The 16,662-nt window shown below is 40.5% G+C and overlaps 1 protein-coding gene across 6 annotated transcripts in view; it reads left to right on the plus strand.

Annotated features, from left to right (window-relative positions):
- Inpp4b (inositol polyphosphate-4-phosphatase type II B) overlaps positions 1-16,662 on the plus strand; it is a 762,195-nt gene that overhangs the window by 711,631 nt on the left and 33,902 nt on the right. For all 6 annotated transcript variants that reach the window (XM_026777265.1, XM_026777268.1, XM_013354610.2 and 3 more), the window contains 2 exons: positions 3,413-3,525; positions 6,860-7,014. In XM_026777265.1, the coding sequence (XP_026633066.1) occupies positions 3,413-3,525; positions 6,860-7,014 (268 nt within the window). The remainder of the gene's footprint in view (positions 1-3,412; positions 3,526-6,859; positions 7,015-16,662) is intronic.

Here is a 16,662-nt window from a genome sequence, read left to right on the forward strand (position 1 = left end):
TTAGGTTACCATATTTTTAAGATTTCATGTGTTCCCCGGGTGGTCTTCAGGCTTCCACCATCTTCCACAAACTCTTTTCTAATGCTCAGAACCCAAACCCCTATGTCAACACTGAAAAAGAATTACTTTAGTAAAGATAACCTGAACACGTTGGTCTGTTGTAAAAATGACAGAACTGTTTGTGAAACCCCAACTAACCGTGCAAGCACAATAGGACGAGGGGTTTCTAGTCTGTAAGCTTCTGAACTCTGTGGTAGGCAGTGCTAGTTTGCTGTCAGAAAATGACTCACGGAACAAACCTACCTAGAGAACACCTTTGCATTGACCATCCCAGGCCTCGACTGCTAAAGCAACTCAGATCATCATGACAGGAATTCATGGCAGCGAAAAATCATGTTCTGGCCAGGAAGCAAAGAAAGGAAGAAGAAAAGGCTGGAGTCGTGAAGCCCCAGTGAGAGCCCAACCTGAGCCCCTAGCACTTTCACCTGCCTACAAGATTTTACTCTTCTGGGCAGCCATGCGTTTACTACGTGGTTTGGGAAGACAACCAACACCCCAGTTGACCAAGCATCTTGTCTTAAGTCAATGTTTCACAGATTTTCATACACATTCTCTGTCTTGATATTGTATGATTTTTGTGGGTTGCAACTGGAATTTTCTAAATGGGTGAAACACATATATAATGCAGCATACACACTGGGATTAAAAGTTATTTCACACAAATTTTATTACAAAGAAGACGTGTGTGTGTATAATATGTAACTTCCATGGGATGGTACATTAATTATTAGTGCAAATATATTTAATAATTAAAGACTAATGTAAGAAATAAAATTTAGTGGTTTAATATACGTATAATGAAACAGTCACCATGGTCACACTATTTAATATATCTATTGCTTCAAATAGTCACCACTTTCTTTGTGTGTGAGGAGCTATGAAATATATAACAAAGTACACATTAATTAACTGTGAACATTCTACGTCACAGTTCCAGACTTTGTTTATCTTACCTTAGACTAAATGTATCGTTTTAGAATGGTTCAAAAGTGGTTGGCATATATTTGAGTAAACTGGTTTCACAAGGATCGTTGTGACCTTGAAGATGTGAGTGACCAGTGGTCTTTGTTTTCTGGCTAGAACCCAGAGGCTACATCTGCACAAAACACTGAGCTCAGGACCCTGTAGTGCTGGAGCTAAGCTCAGGACCCTGTAGTGCTGTGGCATGTTGCCCACCGCACACCAGCTTTCACAGATCCCTTTTCTCTATTTTCACCATCCCTTTTCTCTATTTGTCCCTTGGCCTCAAATGCTCCTAGAGACCCAGAATGTTTCTCGTAGGGCCCTCTGCACCAGCCTGTCCCCGTAGTTTTGTCCACTCTTCCCATGAGTCTTGGCACCTTCGTTGGTGTGTTATAACCTCAGTACATTTTCTTACACCTAATATGGGCTTGGCCATTGTTTTTCTTATTAGATTACGGAGTTTAATCTAATAATACATCTTTGTATCACAGGCTTCACATTCTTTCTCTTCTGCTTGTATTCTGTTCTCTCTTGGTCTTATAGGAACTTTATTGTCTTACAATAACACATATTTATTTTAAATGATTAAAAACCAGTTGAAAAATACGTATCATCTTAAAATGATCAGTTTACTTCTGCTTAAGTGTTTCTTTCAAATTGGTCAGTCTAAACACCGGTGTCTGACTGATAGTAGCCCAGCTGGCAATATGATGTTACCTGGTTTGTTGTTGTTTTTGCTGCTGCTGTTGTTGTTGTTGCTATTGGTTTGTTTGTTTGTAGTAATGGGAGCGGTGGGGCTGCGTCCCCAGCACCCCGGCCGCCTGCTAGCTTATGCCCCGAAATAACAACACACAAATTGTATTCATTTAAACACTGCTTGGCCCTTTAGCTCTAGCCCTTACTGGCTAATTCTGATATCCCGATCAACCCATCTCTAATAATCTGTGAGCACCGGTCTTAGAGAGCACTGGTCTTACTGGGAAGATTCTAGCCTACATCCATCCTGGGTCAGAGCTTCATCGTGTGTGTCTGCCCAGGAGCAGGGCATGGCGTCTCTGCTCCAGAGAGCAGAGCTGTCGAGTCTTAGCTCACTTCCTCTTCCTCCCAGCATTCTGTTCTGTTTACTCCTCCCACCTATGCTTTAACCTATGAGGCCAAGCAATTTCTTTATTGCTTAACCAATGAAATCAACAGATTGATATATGACACTCCCACATCATTTGTTTGTTTTCTGTCAACGTTACATGTCGTTTGAGAAGAGAAACTCCCAATTGAGCAAATATGTCTAAAAGTTCATCCATTTTCTTAATGATTCATGTAGGTAGGCTCAGCTCACTGGGGTGGCGAGCCACCCTGAGAAGGTCTACTAGATGGTATAAGAAAGAAGGCTGAGCAAGCCATAGGAATAAGCCCATGAGCAGTATTCCTCCAGAGTCTGTGCTTCAGTTCATGCCTCCAGCTTCCATTTTGAGTTCCTGTCCTGACTTCCTTCTGTGGTATACTGTAATGTAGAAGTTTTAGCAAAGCAAACTCTTCCCTATGTTGCTTTTAGTAATTGTGTTTTATCCCAGCAAAAGTAGCCCCAGCTAAGAGAGTGTTTGGGGGGGTCAAACTTTTTCTTTGAGAATCAGCTTTAGTTCCGTGATGATGAAAATTTCACTTTTGAAACTTAGGAAATTAGTAAAATCATGTGTATACTTCACATAGATGTTTTACATCGTTTTTCTGGAACATAGGATATATAATGGAAGAATACTCCTTTTATTGTGTTCTTGTGATTCCTGAGATGAAATATGACCATTTTCAGTGTGTGTGTGTGTGTGTGTGTGTGTGTGTGTGTGTGTGTGTTTGCAACCATTTGTGGCCATGGGTGTTTATAAATGGCCTGCATAGTTTCCTGAGAAAGTTCCTCTACTCTTTGGGAACTGTGCCAGAGACCATTGCTATATGTCATTTGGCTAATGAAGCATCTGGTAAAAACTTAGAAATTACAAACTCTTATCACTACTAAAGCTAATCTGGGGTAGTTTTATGATTAGGATTGGGAATATCTGCTCAGTGTCTTCCATGTATGTAAGTGAGTAAACTAGACTTGGACCTTAGGTCTTACTCACCTCCTGTCTTTTAGGCTTAGTCTAAAAGAATTCCTCATGCCTCAGTTTGTGAGCTACCTTTTCCTACTATGTGTTACCGATCCAACACTGTTCAGTCAGATAAAGGACAAAATGGAAGGGATTAATATCATTTCCCTTACGTACTCTTTCCTCCAAAGGACATTTCTTGTTTTGAAAGTCGCCTTTGCAGAGATGTTGCAAGAAAACTCCATAGGAAACTGCTTCATGCTGACCCTGATTCATGGTTTTCTCCTTTATTTTTTTTTCTCCTTTAGATATTTCACATTTTCAAGAACAAAATGATTTAAAAGGATTGTTGGACAATCTCCATCAAAATATTCAAGCCAAGAAAAGAAAGAATGTGGAGATCATGTGGCTGGCAGCAACAGTAAGCACGCGCATCCATCTTTTCCCTGCACACACCACAAGCAAGCCTTGTCAGGGACGTGGTGCAGGGTCTAAGTCTGTACTTTGGTTCCTAGGTTTCATCTTACATTATTTAGTTAACAAGGCATCATTGCTTTGCTGATCATCTTTCCAGTAGCAATGGAGAAAGATGAACTCAACATAGAACCTACTCCTTACCAACTTTGGGCTTTCTTGTCACTCTGAGGCCAAAAAGAAGCATCTGTGATTCTCTTGGTATTACATGCTATGGATAATTGTCAGTGTTATATGACAATCCGAATTTTGAACTACCACTATAAGAGACATGTGATTCCAACTTGGGGTTGCCAGATCCCTAACTTGAGACTCACGGACATATTGTTCAGTTAATGAGCTCGTAAATGTGTTTGTTAGTTTAGGTATTGGCACAGAATTTATTGATGATTGATTGCCACTTGGTAATTATCTGACTGTGCTTGGTTCTCTATTGCTTAATGGTACCCTCAGGGTGTGAGATCTGCCTGTTTTCCTGCCTCAGTTTCTACATGAATTAGCAAGAGACTCATGCTTGTGTTTAAAAGCTCCTTTCCAACAACTTGAACCAGAGTTCATATTAAATGTATGAATTTTGTTGAAGTCTCAGATCTCAGGACCTTCCTTTGGGAAAGGTGCCCTGGAGACCTCTGTGATGAGTCTGTGTTTGCAGCCTTGGCTGTCACTCCCACAACACGAGTTCAGGTTCATTAGCCCTGCAGCACACGTTATTCATGCACCATCAAAAGCATTTAAATCAGCCTTCCTACTATTACCAATGTTATTAGTCACTGCTGGGCAAAAGGGAAGGGATAATTTACCATGTGACCACATAAAATAATCAACCAAGAAGAAGACAGAGGCAAGCTCCTGCCATGCTTACCTGGAGTGCTTGGGAAGAACATCAGAGGCAATCAAAGCAGGAAACACTACTTTCAGACAGGCCATCGACACTGCTCATGCTCTGCACCACACCAGTTACAGAGTTCTGTGTGTTTTCGGACACCACCATGGTTAGCAACTCCAAAGGTTCACTAGGTTAAGCCTCACGTTATTTTGAATATTTTTTGAAAGCATAGCACCCAGGAATTCTGATCATATGGAAGACCCTCCAGTATCTGGGGACCATATATATATATGGTGTTACCTTATTGTATACATGAGGTAAAATCACCTGAAAAGATAAAGCAATGATCGTTTTATGAAAACGTGAATGCTTATCTCCTCTTGGTAACTTCTTTTACCTATATGAATATGTAAGCTCTTCCCACCAATCCTGCTTACTTCTAAAATGTTTTTCTGGTGTTTATACCAATCACATAAGGTTCTTATACAACTCAGAGTTGATTGTGTATTCCCTAGCATTGCTGTAAGTTGAAAACTCACTTTCAATATCAGCTTCCAAACCAGAACAACTTAATAACACTCTTAAATTGGAGAAGTCGGGAATCCTCCTTGACGTTACCAAAACACTTTTATTTCTGTTTTCTGTTTCCTCTCTTTCTGTCTCCCTAATGAAATACTGCCTTTGTCAGTGCTTCACAGTTATTAAAACAGTTATTTTATTTTTCTTTATTTAATTAAATAATAAAAGGAAAAATTTAAGAAGCCAAATGCTGAGTATGTACAAGCAAGCTTGGATCATTCAGAAGCCATAGAGACTGAAATCAAGACTTTTCTTGCCTACTGTGGAGACACAGCCCACCTCCACCTGGCTTTAAATGCAGGCATTAATATCTCAAGCAGAAGAGGTATATGCTAAAGTAGTGATATATTTTAAAGAATATTACTTCTTTTAAAAACTATATCTCAAACGTATCCATTAAGGTCTATTTTGTGACTATGAATATAGTCACCATTTGAAAAGGTGAAATACTATTTATTTGAATGAATTAAAATTTTCTAAGTAAAAAGAGATCACATGGTAAAACCATACTCTCATTTTTCTGTAGCTACTTTTATTGGAAATAGAAGGGAGTAAAAGTCTGAATTAATAGGGACACATAAATCTTAATTTAAGTACCAAATTACAATTAAAATACAGTGAAAAAAATCCGCAATAAAAACTGTTTTAATGTTTCTTCTCCAGGCAGGCACTCTGAAGGCCTCGTTGATCACAGATAATAAAATGGATGGTTATTGAGTCGTATTTAATTTATCTTAAATGAACATTGATTGGCATTGCTGATGCTGCCGTTGATTATTGGTAGCTCATCTTAGAAAGCAGCGAGGGCTAGCAGCAAAGGGGGCAGAGGGGTCCACATGTTAAACATAAGACAATGAGAAAATGGGAGCTCCCAGGTCAGAGACTTGTCTGTCTTATAATGCAAGTCACTGAGGAACACCAGACGCACGGAACTAAAAACTCAGTGTTTGGACTTAGGAAGACTTGCATTTCCAGCCTGTTCCTGCTCTGCTGTGCACAAGTTACACGGGTTCCAGACGCTTCCATTTTCCCCACTGTGAAGTGAGGGTAGTCATGGCTTCCACTGGGGTTCATGCTCAGTTCGTTACAAAAGTGTATCGATCAGTCATTTATAACCCCATGCTGTGTGACAATCTGTGTGAAGTAATGATAACCAATTTAGTGTCCCCGACTTTGCCACGTGGTCCCTTTATCTATATAGATATTTTGACACGTAAATTCAAGTCCAGCAAATACTTTTTATTTTCAGTAGGTGAGTTTATTATTTTTTCTTATTTGAGAATTTTATACCTGTGTACAATGTGTTTTGAAAAAAATCTACCCATAATTGCTTTTCTCTAATTCCTCCTCGCTACCCTCACCACCACTTTTTCCTCCCAGCATCATGTGCTGTTTCTGAACCCACTGCTTTGCTCAGTGAATGCATGCAGAGCCATCCAGGGAGCACGAGCAGCCTCACATATAAGGAACTATGATGTAAACTGTCCTCCCTCCCCCAACGGTCATCAATGCCAATAGTTCCTCTGTTAGGGCTGGGACTTCATGAGACCCTCACATATCAGTGATAAGATTTTCATTGCTTGATCTCAAAAAAGTAGACTTTAGGCAAACATTCAACTGTTTGATCTAAGAACAACACATCTTGCGTCATTTTCAGCCAAGCTATTGCTTCTGAGCTGTGGGTGGCATTTATGCGAATCGGGTGCCCCGCATGCCTCCTCTGTGGGGTCTGTGGTGTTGATAGCCCAGACCTCCTGCTCAAAGAAATAAACAAGTTAAAGCCAGCCTTCTACCTCAGAAAATGCAAAGGCAGGTGCGTGATTGTACGGACGTAGATGGAAGTGCTTCAGTCCTCATTTCCGTTTGTGTCCTGCAGATTTGTCGCAAGCTCAACGGTATCCGCTTCACCTGCTGTAAAAGCGCCAAAGACAGGACCTCGATGTCAGTGACGCTGGAGCAGTGCTCCATCCTGAGGGATGAGCACCAGCTGCACAAAGACTTCTTCATCCGAGCCCTGGACTGTATGAGAAGGTACCACACGTCTTAAAATTGCTTTCATGTCAAGGTCACATCGGTTAAGTTTTAAAACACACGCCTCCTTAGAAGAAGACCAAACATGTAATGATTTCTTTGTATTTCCATATTTAAATTTGAAGCATTCCCTTTACTCATTTTGGGTAATATAAGGAAATACAAGTATGCGCAATTTTTCATCTTGAGTTAAGTGACTGTGTGCAGCTAAGGCGCCCTTTAAGAGTACATTTTCTTGACATGTTTGAGTATGTACGAATTAACGACAGGCCAATAGACAAAATCTCTTCAGACTGAAACTGAGAGATAGTCTCCCCATTGCTGGCGCAGTCTGCACTGGTGGCCTTCCCCATGAGAAAGGCAGAGTTACTCTGATACTGCAGAGATCTGGAATTGCCACTCTGCTGACATTTAAAATACTGTGCCCCAAGTCATATCTGATTAATTCCCACAGTAATTAATTCTGAACTTGAAAGAAACCATAATGGAAAGGAGTCTCATTCCAAATGTTTATCAGCAAGGACATGTGTTAATATAAAAGTGACAGAGATCAGCATAGAAGAGGTTTGTGGGTTCCACAGAGGGATGCTTCCTGCTACTTCCTGTCTGTCTTACCATTAGCTGTGTTTTCTTTTCGGTTCTGGGTCTCCCAGTGAAGACACAAATGCATGCTTGCATTGCTGCAACACCTGCATTTTCCACTAACAAGAGGCTTCTGACATCTTCTGTTTTATACCTTTTCTTGTCTCCTGCATTTTCATTGTTCAGTAAAGTTCTGTCATCAAGTTTGAGAACCATTTGAGGATGGTTTAGGAGCCTGGCATGAACATCTCAGCCATGTAAAATTTATTTTATCGCTATAAATTTCTTTCAAAAATAATCTTTCAGTACTAGTGGGGAAAATACTGACTGTGACGCTAGACTCTAACTGCAGAAAAGGAGCAGAGATGTCAGTACAGATGCCCAGCTAGAAGAGCACAGCAAATAGGCCAGGGCCACCACAGGACCAGCGTCACTTAACTATCAGATATCTGGAGGGTGAAACTGGCATTTATTTGTTTAAGACTGGAAGGAAGAATCTCTAAATTAGAAAGAAAAATTTTCAAACAGGCAAATGAAAGGCATATGTTCCTATGCATGCTGAATTCTAGGAATGCATGTTTTTATATTATGTAGGTTTGCACATAATTGGTGTTATATATGAAACTTATTTGCTTATGATGTGACATTTATGGGACTTTGTGATTTAGAATTTTTTCTTATTTTTTTAAAATTCAGCTGCTAGAGAGTTAACCTAAAATCAATTATGTCTTTTAAATTTCATGTCTCTATTATTCTGATACTTTTCTGTTAATTTTTTGATGCTAACTTTCAAATCAGTCAAATCTATCCCTTAGCTTATATATAAAGGCAGTTATTTTAGAGCGTGAGGGTTTCTTTGGAAATGAGTGTAGGTGAGCACATAGTTCAAGAACGCAAGGCATGTTGATTAAAGAAAACATGTAACTGCCTCTGTTTCCCTCTTTGGAATTTGGCTTTGTGAGACAAGCTCATAAGAACATATACTCTATTAGTACAGTACAGGGGTCAGAGGACAGCACAGGAGGTCAGAGGGCAGTGCAGGAGGTCAGAGGGCAGTGCAGGAGATCAGAGGACGGCATGGGAGGTCAGAGGACGGCACGGGAGGTCAGAGGGCAGCACAGGAAGTCAGATGATGGCACCGGAGGTCAGAGGACAGCGTGGAAGGTCAGAGGACAGCGCGGGAGGTCAAAGGATGGCACAGGAGGTCAGAGGGCAGCACGGGAAGTCAGATGATGGCACCGGAGGTCAGAGGACGGCACAGGAGGTCAGAGGGCAGCCCGGGAGGTCAGAGGATGGCAAGGGAGGTCATAGGACAGCACAGGAAGTCAGATGATGGTCAGAGGGCAGCACAGGATTCAGATGATGGCACCGGAGGTCAGAGGACAGCGTGGAAGGTCAGAGGACAGCACGGGAGGTCAGAGGATGGCACAGGAGGTCAGAGGGCAGCACAGGATTCAGATGATGGCACCGGAGGTCAGAGGACAGCGTGGAAGGTCAGAGGACAGCGCGGGAGGTCAGAGGGCAGGTTGTGGAGTCAGTTGGACTAAGTTACGATTCAGGTTTCATCACACACTACCCAGGAACAAGTTAACCTCAATGCTTCTCTGTGCCTCAGGGAAGTTAGGCAGCCTCTTGGTATCTCACTGTCCTCATTTGTAAAACAGCCACAGTAGTAGAAATCACTTCTTGGGAGTGCCTCTGAACAATACAGAGTGATTAAAATAATGATTAACAGCATAAGTTATACTTATTAAATAAAAAGCTTATGAAGTTGGTGTTCCAATATTTCAGTTTAAGTAAAATCTAAGTATAATCTTTGTAGTTTTATGTTTGGAAATGTTGTGATTTAGTTTTAACTCCAGTACCACATATTAAATCATGTGTTTTACACATTCAGAACAATGAGTCATTAAAAAGGTTGTGTGTTTACAGATGCTAACTATGGAAGTAAAACATGTATCAAAAGAAGAATTGAACATTGCTGGTGCTTAAACATCTACTACAGTATGTCCTTACAAAGAGTCGTAATCTTTGGTCTCATACAGTCATCTTGAAAATTTCTCCTAACAGACAATAAACTGGATGCCCAGAGTGTTGGCTGTTGAGCATTCAGGATGCATTAGGCTAGCCAGAGATAGGTCTCTAATAACCTTCATGTTTGCACTGGTATCCCCTGAAATTAATTGATTATGTGTTAACCATTCAACTTCATTAATTAAAATAGAAATCACACAAAAAATCCTGTTCTTCTAGAACTTCAAGGTTATGTACAAAACCAGAGTGCTTTGTTCCCATTGGCCTATAAAGAGTCCAATGTAATGGCAGAATCATTTCAACATCTTCTGTCATGTTCATCAGTGTATGCAGATGCTGAGTGCAGTGTCTCACCCAGTATAAAATACTACAATACACAGAGGCATGCAGGTTACAGAACATCAAAGACCCAACAGAGGACACCTGTTCTTCCACACAGATGGCAGTGTCTCAAGAATAAGAATGTCTCACACTGTTGGTTGATTTTAATTAATCACCAGAACCTTGAAATGGTCATTTTTGGCCATTGAAATAGGTTATCATTCATGGCAATAAAGCCTTTTTCTAACCTCTTTGCTCCACGGTCTGTGAAGTCCCACCCTCCAGACATTGACCTTAAATGATATCAGACACCTTCAGGAAGTTATGCAATTCCTTACGTTTAGGTCTGTATAGCTTATCACTGAGCGATCTGAGGTAGGTGTGGAAATCAAAACTATTTAAGAACTTGAACAATATTCTAGAATACCACACTGGATTTAATAATACCTTAAGGTTTTAGTTAACTTGCTTGTGTGTGTGTGAGTGTGTGTGTGTACATGCAAAAGTGTGCACAAGTGTCTCGGTATATTTGTGGAGGTCAAAGGGAAACTTAAGAGTAGTATCTCTCCTTCTACTGTGTAGGTACTCAAGATCAAACCCTGGTCTTAGGCTTAGCAGAAGCACAATTACCCCCTGAGCCTCCCAGTGTTTTAAATATGATTGTTTGCTTGTTTTTTGCTTTATATATATATATTTTTATTTTTTTTTGCACTTTTAATTTTAATTTATCAATAGTTGCGTCTTATTTATCTTTGGATCATCCCAGCCACTTTTCTGGCATTTTCAACAGTTTGTCAAAGCTATCCCAGGTTATTCTCTGTGACCTGCATCTCCCAGTCAGTCACACAGCTGCAAGGGGGAGAATGCAATGCCATGTGGTACTGTGTCACAGCAGACCAGGGGCATTAACCACTCTATGGCTTATTGCATTGTCAGCTCATAGTGGTATTCCTGCGACTTGATTGTATTGTTAGTTCATAGTGATTCCTGGGACTTGATTCTGTTGCACGCTGAGCTTGGTCTGCATTACTCTCAGTAGTATGTTCATGACATGATGATGTGTTTGTTTGATGTGGGAGATTTTCAGATCACCTCTTCATGTGGGAAAGCTAGCAAGAAATCTGGGTGCCTCCTTCTTCATGGTGACTGTGTATTATAGGCAATGATTAGCATAGCAACCATCACTCCCCATGCCTACCAGAAGATACTTAGATCAAATGAACAAAGAGGCAGGAGTTCCAGAAGGCTGGCCACTGGGATGAAGTCAAGAACAAGAGCCACTGAAGGTCCGGCTCCTTTAAATCAGTTTTAATGTGAGTTTACTGACTTAGCAATCAATTTGTACCATTTTCTTGAGCTATGAGATACCTTGTCTAGCCAAAATGTCCCTCATCAAAACTCAGTTTTACAAAACGGTGGATAATTAGTTGGCTAATTGTTTGTTGATTCTGCAATTTGAGGAGTTTTTCCTAAAGAATAGAGTATAGGAATGAGGCTTCTATTTCCAATTCTAGAATATCCATTGTTAGCTAAAAGCTATCTTTTCTTGGTGCATTTTTTTTCAGAAATCTAAATTTACATTTGATTAATAGGTATACATATCCAATCTTTAATAGCTCAACAAAATTGACTGGGTTTAAAAGTTCTGTTTTAACATAATGTATTGGGAAGTTTAAAGGCCACTATAGAGTAAATTAAAACAAAATGCCACAGGATAATTATTTCTCTGAGCAAGAACCAAGAGCTTATATGGGTGAACAGTATAAATAACATAGAACAGCATATTTTTCAGTTGTCTGCCCTTTGTCATTCTACCATGGCCCTTGAAATCAAATAGTTGATAACCCAATAACAAGACAGATCAGTGTAAGTGTTGGGATGTAGCCAGTTATCTCCAATAAGACACAGGGCTGTAATGATTCTTTTTTAGTAAAGGACCTTATTAGATTTTATGTAAAGTTTGCTTGTGAGTGTGATGTAAATATGTGAGTGTGTGTTTTTGTGCATGCAGTTGTGTACTAATGCGTGCAGGTACACATGCCTATGTGTCTAAGTGTGTGAACATGCATGTGGGTGCATGGAGGCCAGAGATTGGTATTGGCTGTCTTCTTCAATTGATTCTCCATCTTGTCTTTGGAGACAGGGACTGAACTTGAAGCCTACTGACTGGGTAGACTAGATGGTCAGGACATACCAGGGCTTCACCCATCTCAGTCCCCTGACCCACTAGTAATCACCACCATGCCTGGCTTTTAGGTAAATGGTGGTTCTCATGGTTCTACCACAGGTGGGCACTTTCCTGATACAGCCATCTCCCTTGCTTCTAGATTTTTATTACCAGATGTAATAACTCATTCCCAACACATTGTGTTTGATCTTTAATATGGGGGATATGATTTACTAAATGTCTTGCTTTGTTGACTAACTGACCTCTGAACTCCTGAGGTCCACAACATTGTTTTGAGGATGCTTTATTTCTTTTGTAAGACGACTTCTCAAGAAGGGTAGTTCCTTTGTTATTGAATAGGTAAAGTCCCTCTCTGTGTTCTTCCACGTCAGTTTAGTTTTCTTCACTTCTACTGGTCAGATCGGCTTTGTGAGTGGCTAGAATCTATTTCAGAATTAAGAAAATTGGTGAGCACTGAAGACCTAAGTAACTGAAGGTAGCAAAATAATCGCATATTGTCTTGAAGGCTATGTTAGTAGATTCAGCAGTAGCAAATTTTCAGTTATGTAAGTAGCAAGAAGATAATTTTATGGTTGGAATCACCACAAAATGAGGAACTGTACTGATGTGTCATAGCACCGAGACACCACTATATCAGATGCAACCATGCTACTACTTATATGTACAAATCTTAAATAAAATATTCAGTGCAAAAAAAAGAGAGAGAATACCATAGATGGGGATACATATTCCGTTAGTGCCGCCATCTTCCTCAAGAGCTTCAGTGACATATTTCTGTACTTTCTCTGACCAGATCTGTGATCAGGAACAGGAATAACCTCAGAGGGAACACTGTCAGTGATGTGCAGGGACCTTTATTTCAACCCACGCTTTCAGAAGCTCCAGTCCACCATTACCTAACGCCCTTGTTCCGATCCTGCTGAGACAATGCATCATGATGAGAGTGTGGGGTAGAGGTGCACGCTCACTGAACAATGGTGTAAAAGAAATTAGAGAGGTGGAAAGGGCCAAACTCAGTATTACATTTAAAGACAAACCCAATATAATCTAATCTACTTCTAACCTAGGTCCCACCTCCCAATACCACCACAGCTCGACAACATAGATTTAATCAAAAGACCTGTAGGGGGGCATTCTAGATCCAAGTTATGGCATCCCGTTCTTATGAGTGAAGACTCATATTTATCTCACAGTGCAAACATGTTTATGTCTCTCCAGGAGTCCCCACAAACTAGGCCCAGTTTCTCTCTCATGATGTTTTATTATGGAGAGTCAGTGGGTAACTACAGGATAAGGTGACCTCTGGCCTTTGAGCGTTTATGTCAGGCTCCAGAAGAGTGGGGTGGCAGTGGTTGTTGTGGACATACTTTTTAACATTGCTTTCACTTTTTAAAACAGAAAAGTGCAGAGAGATAATGCAAGAGGCTCAATTGGGTATAGAGAGAAATACAGGTTTCTGGCAGGAGTTTGTGGCAGGCTCAGATATTTTTATAAGTCTGTGGTGTGGAGAAGCAGACTCCTTTAGACAAAGAGAAAGAAGTCCCAGCAGAGATACAGACGGAATTGCAGCAGCTTACAAAGATGACCAACGGTTTTGTACTTCGAAAGTGAGGTGTAGCAAAAATGTGTCATAGAAAGTAGCATTCACTAAAGAAACAAAGATACAGGCAGCTTTGAACTGAAGGATCTTCATTAAAGCACTCATGGCCACTCCTAGGAAGTCCATGCTTGTCCAAGAAGATCGAGGCGGGAGAACAACAGCAGTGCTTCCCAGATGCTGCTTAGCCACCTAGCCTGATGATCCTTTCTCCTTTGTCATTTGTGTGTTTGTCAAGGCAGGTTCTCTTACCCCAGGATGGCCTGGAACCCACTGTATTCAATTACAATTTTGATCCCCCCGCCTCAGCTTCCCAAGTGCTGTGATTACAGGCGTGCACCACCATATCTTCTTTTTGTAGTACTGGGGACCAAGCCAGAACTCCCTGAGAGCAGAAGAGTTCTCCACCAACCGAGCCACAACCTTAGAATTTCCTGCTGAGCTGTCTTCCTATAAGCAGTCCTTGAGCCTCTTCCTGGGTGATGATTTCCTGAATGTACATGCTTGGTGGGACATGTTCCTATTACCCCTTTTCTCATACAGAAATAAATACAACATGATCGAAATAATGCATTAATCTTGTGCCATCTAGAAATTTTTCCTTCCATCAGAGTGCCTTCAGTCATCATCAAAGAGTTTCAATCCTCTTCCTAACTTGAATTCTAAGCGACTCCATTTCTAGTCCAATGGAGCACCCTGAGTTTCTTCATAAGCCAAAACCCTGCAAGCTTTTCTCCAGAATGGGAGACCACAGATGCTGGAGACGTTCAGATGTCTAGTTCAATATGTTTGTGCCCACAGGATCATGGCCAAAAGCCCCGTGTAATTATATACAATTACACTGCATTCTATGCCATTCAGTGAGCACCCTTGAATCCATATGAGCAAGGGTGACATCATTATAGGTTATCAAGAATATAATTTATAAAGCATATCATTTGCAAAATTAGTAGCTTGTTAGCTGTAACAAATCACATGACACTCAATGGCACTGCAGCATTGTTTGTGAGGGAATCAGTGTTCAAAAATACTTCAGAAGTGAAGCTAGTTCGACAGTGTGCCTCAGTATGGTACATAAAGCAAGCACATCTCTTAACAAGGGGGTCAATTCTAAAAGCTCTTAGATATTTGTCTATAAAAATGGAATGACACACATGTGAATGCATACACACACACACACACACACACACACACACACACACACACACACCGGGGCTGGAAAGCCTGTGATAAAGTCGAACTGTTTCATGCGGTACCTTCAGAGCTACCCCATCTCAGTATCCAGTATTCTCATGAACATGTAGTAAAATAAACATCCCAAATCACTAAACACAGTACTCATTACATAGTGAGCCTTGGTAAACATTAAAGGCTGGTGTATCTCTCACTGTCACTTGGCAGTAATGGTCTCCATTTGCTTTTGTCCCTATAAGCTGCTTGCTGCTTTGTCAGAATGGATCCCCATAGGAGTGTATTTATTTGTGTAGTGTGTATGTGTGTGTGTGTGCATGCGTGTGCGCGTGCACATGTGCATGCATGTGTATACATGTATTGGATTGTCTCTTGTTTAAACTAGTCAGAAGCTCAGGACCAGTTTTATTAAGCATCCATATCAAATGCGTAGCACTTTTAGGAGCTTTTTGGTTTTATTTTGAATACATTCACCTCATTCCTAGCTCATTTTTTTATGGCATGACCCTCCCATTTACCCTTTGCTTTGAAGTTTTCATTCTTGTAACTTGCTGAATTTGTTATACTCCCTTGAATTGTTCTTAAATTGAGTGCAAGTACTTAACAACAAAGAAGAGGCATGCCTTTCCAGTCAACATTGAATATTACTAATGCCATTTTTCTAAACTTCAAGCAAATCTAGTTTCTTACATTTACACGTGTGTGTTTTCAAAATTGTGCATACTCCAAACTCTTTGAGAAACAAAGCCCCAATGCCTTACACGCCTAGGTGTTTGCCAATCACCTTTACAGCATGTTTGTGCTTGAACGTGGACCAGCAATCTTTACCATCTTTTGTTCACTTTCTATTCTTTAACTTTGCAACATAAACTGTTATAATTCTTATAACCTGAGATTTTATTTGAGCCTGTGAATATGTTTCTTCTTAAAGACACCAGAACAAGAGACGGGGCCTGTGCGAGCTGCCAAGAGATATTAGTAGTGACAGATCAGAGAAGTAATTATTCTTTTCTCTGTGGAAATGAACTGAGTTTCAGCAGCTGCTGTTGAAATAGATGGCTTCTTGGAAAGCCCACAGCATCTTTAGCCACTATAAAGAATAAACATTACCTTAGACAATACAAAACCCATATCATTCACAGAGTAGTGCTATACTTTATTAAGCAGACGTTAACGGCACCTCGTCAAGTACAGATGCATGCATCTTGACCACAGAATGTTTCTTGTTGGGTGGCTTTCCAGAGCCCAAGCTCCAACTACGTTTAATAAGTTAGTGTTTCGCTTTCAATGGTTTGGCTAAATTCATACAATTTTAATAAGTATATTAATAAAGTTTGGTGATAAATTGTGCAGTTCCTGAACAGAGAATTGAGCTTATTTTTGTAAGCTTAATAATGAATACAAATGAGATGGGCTGGAAATCGAAATGACCCAGGCCCATGTAGCTTTGCATTGCAATAACTCGGTAGTGAAATTTTAGTTTGGAAAGTTCCACTCATGATCTACAGGCATTATGTCTAATTAGAACTCAGTTCTAAACCAGAGAGCTTTTGTGGGGAAGGAGTTAAATGTATCTATTTTTAGAAATCCGTACAATTTTGATATTCATATTAAACGCTGTAACCTGCTCTGATACAATAGGTTTTTGATCCTACTGCACGTGCTGGCTTTGGGGGGGCCTGGGCGGTTTGGATGCTCAACTTACTAAACCTGGATGGAGGTGGGCGGTCCTTGG

Source organism: Microtus ochrogaster, unplaced genomic scaffold (assembly GCF_000317375.1).
Source record: "Microtus ochrogaster isolate Prairie Vole_2 unplaced genomic scaffold, MicOch1.0 UNK51, whole genome shotgun sequence".
In the NCBI taxonomy this organism is placed as follows: Eukaryota; Metazoa; Chordata; class Mammalia; order Rodentia; family Cricetidae; genus Microtus; species Microtus ochrogaster.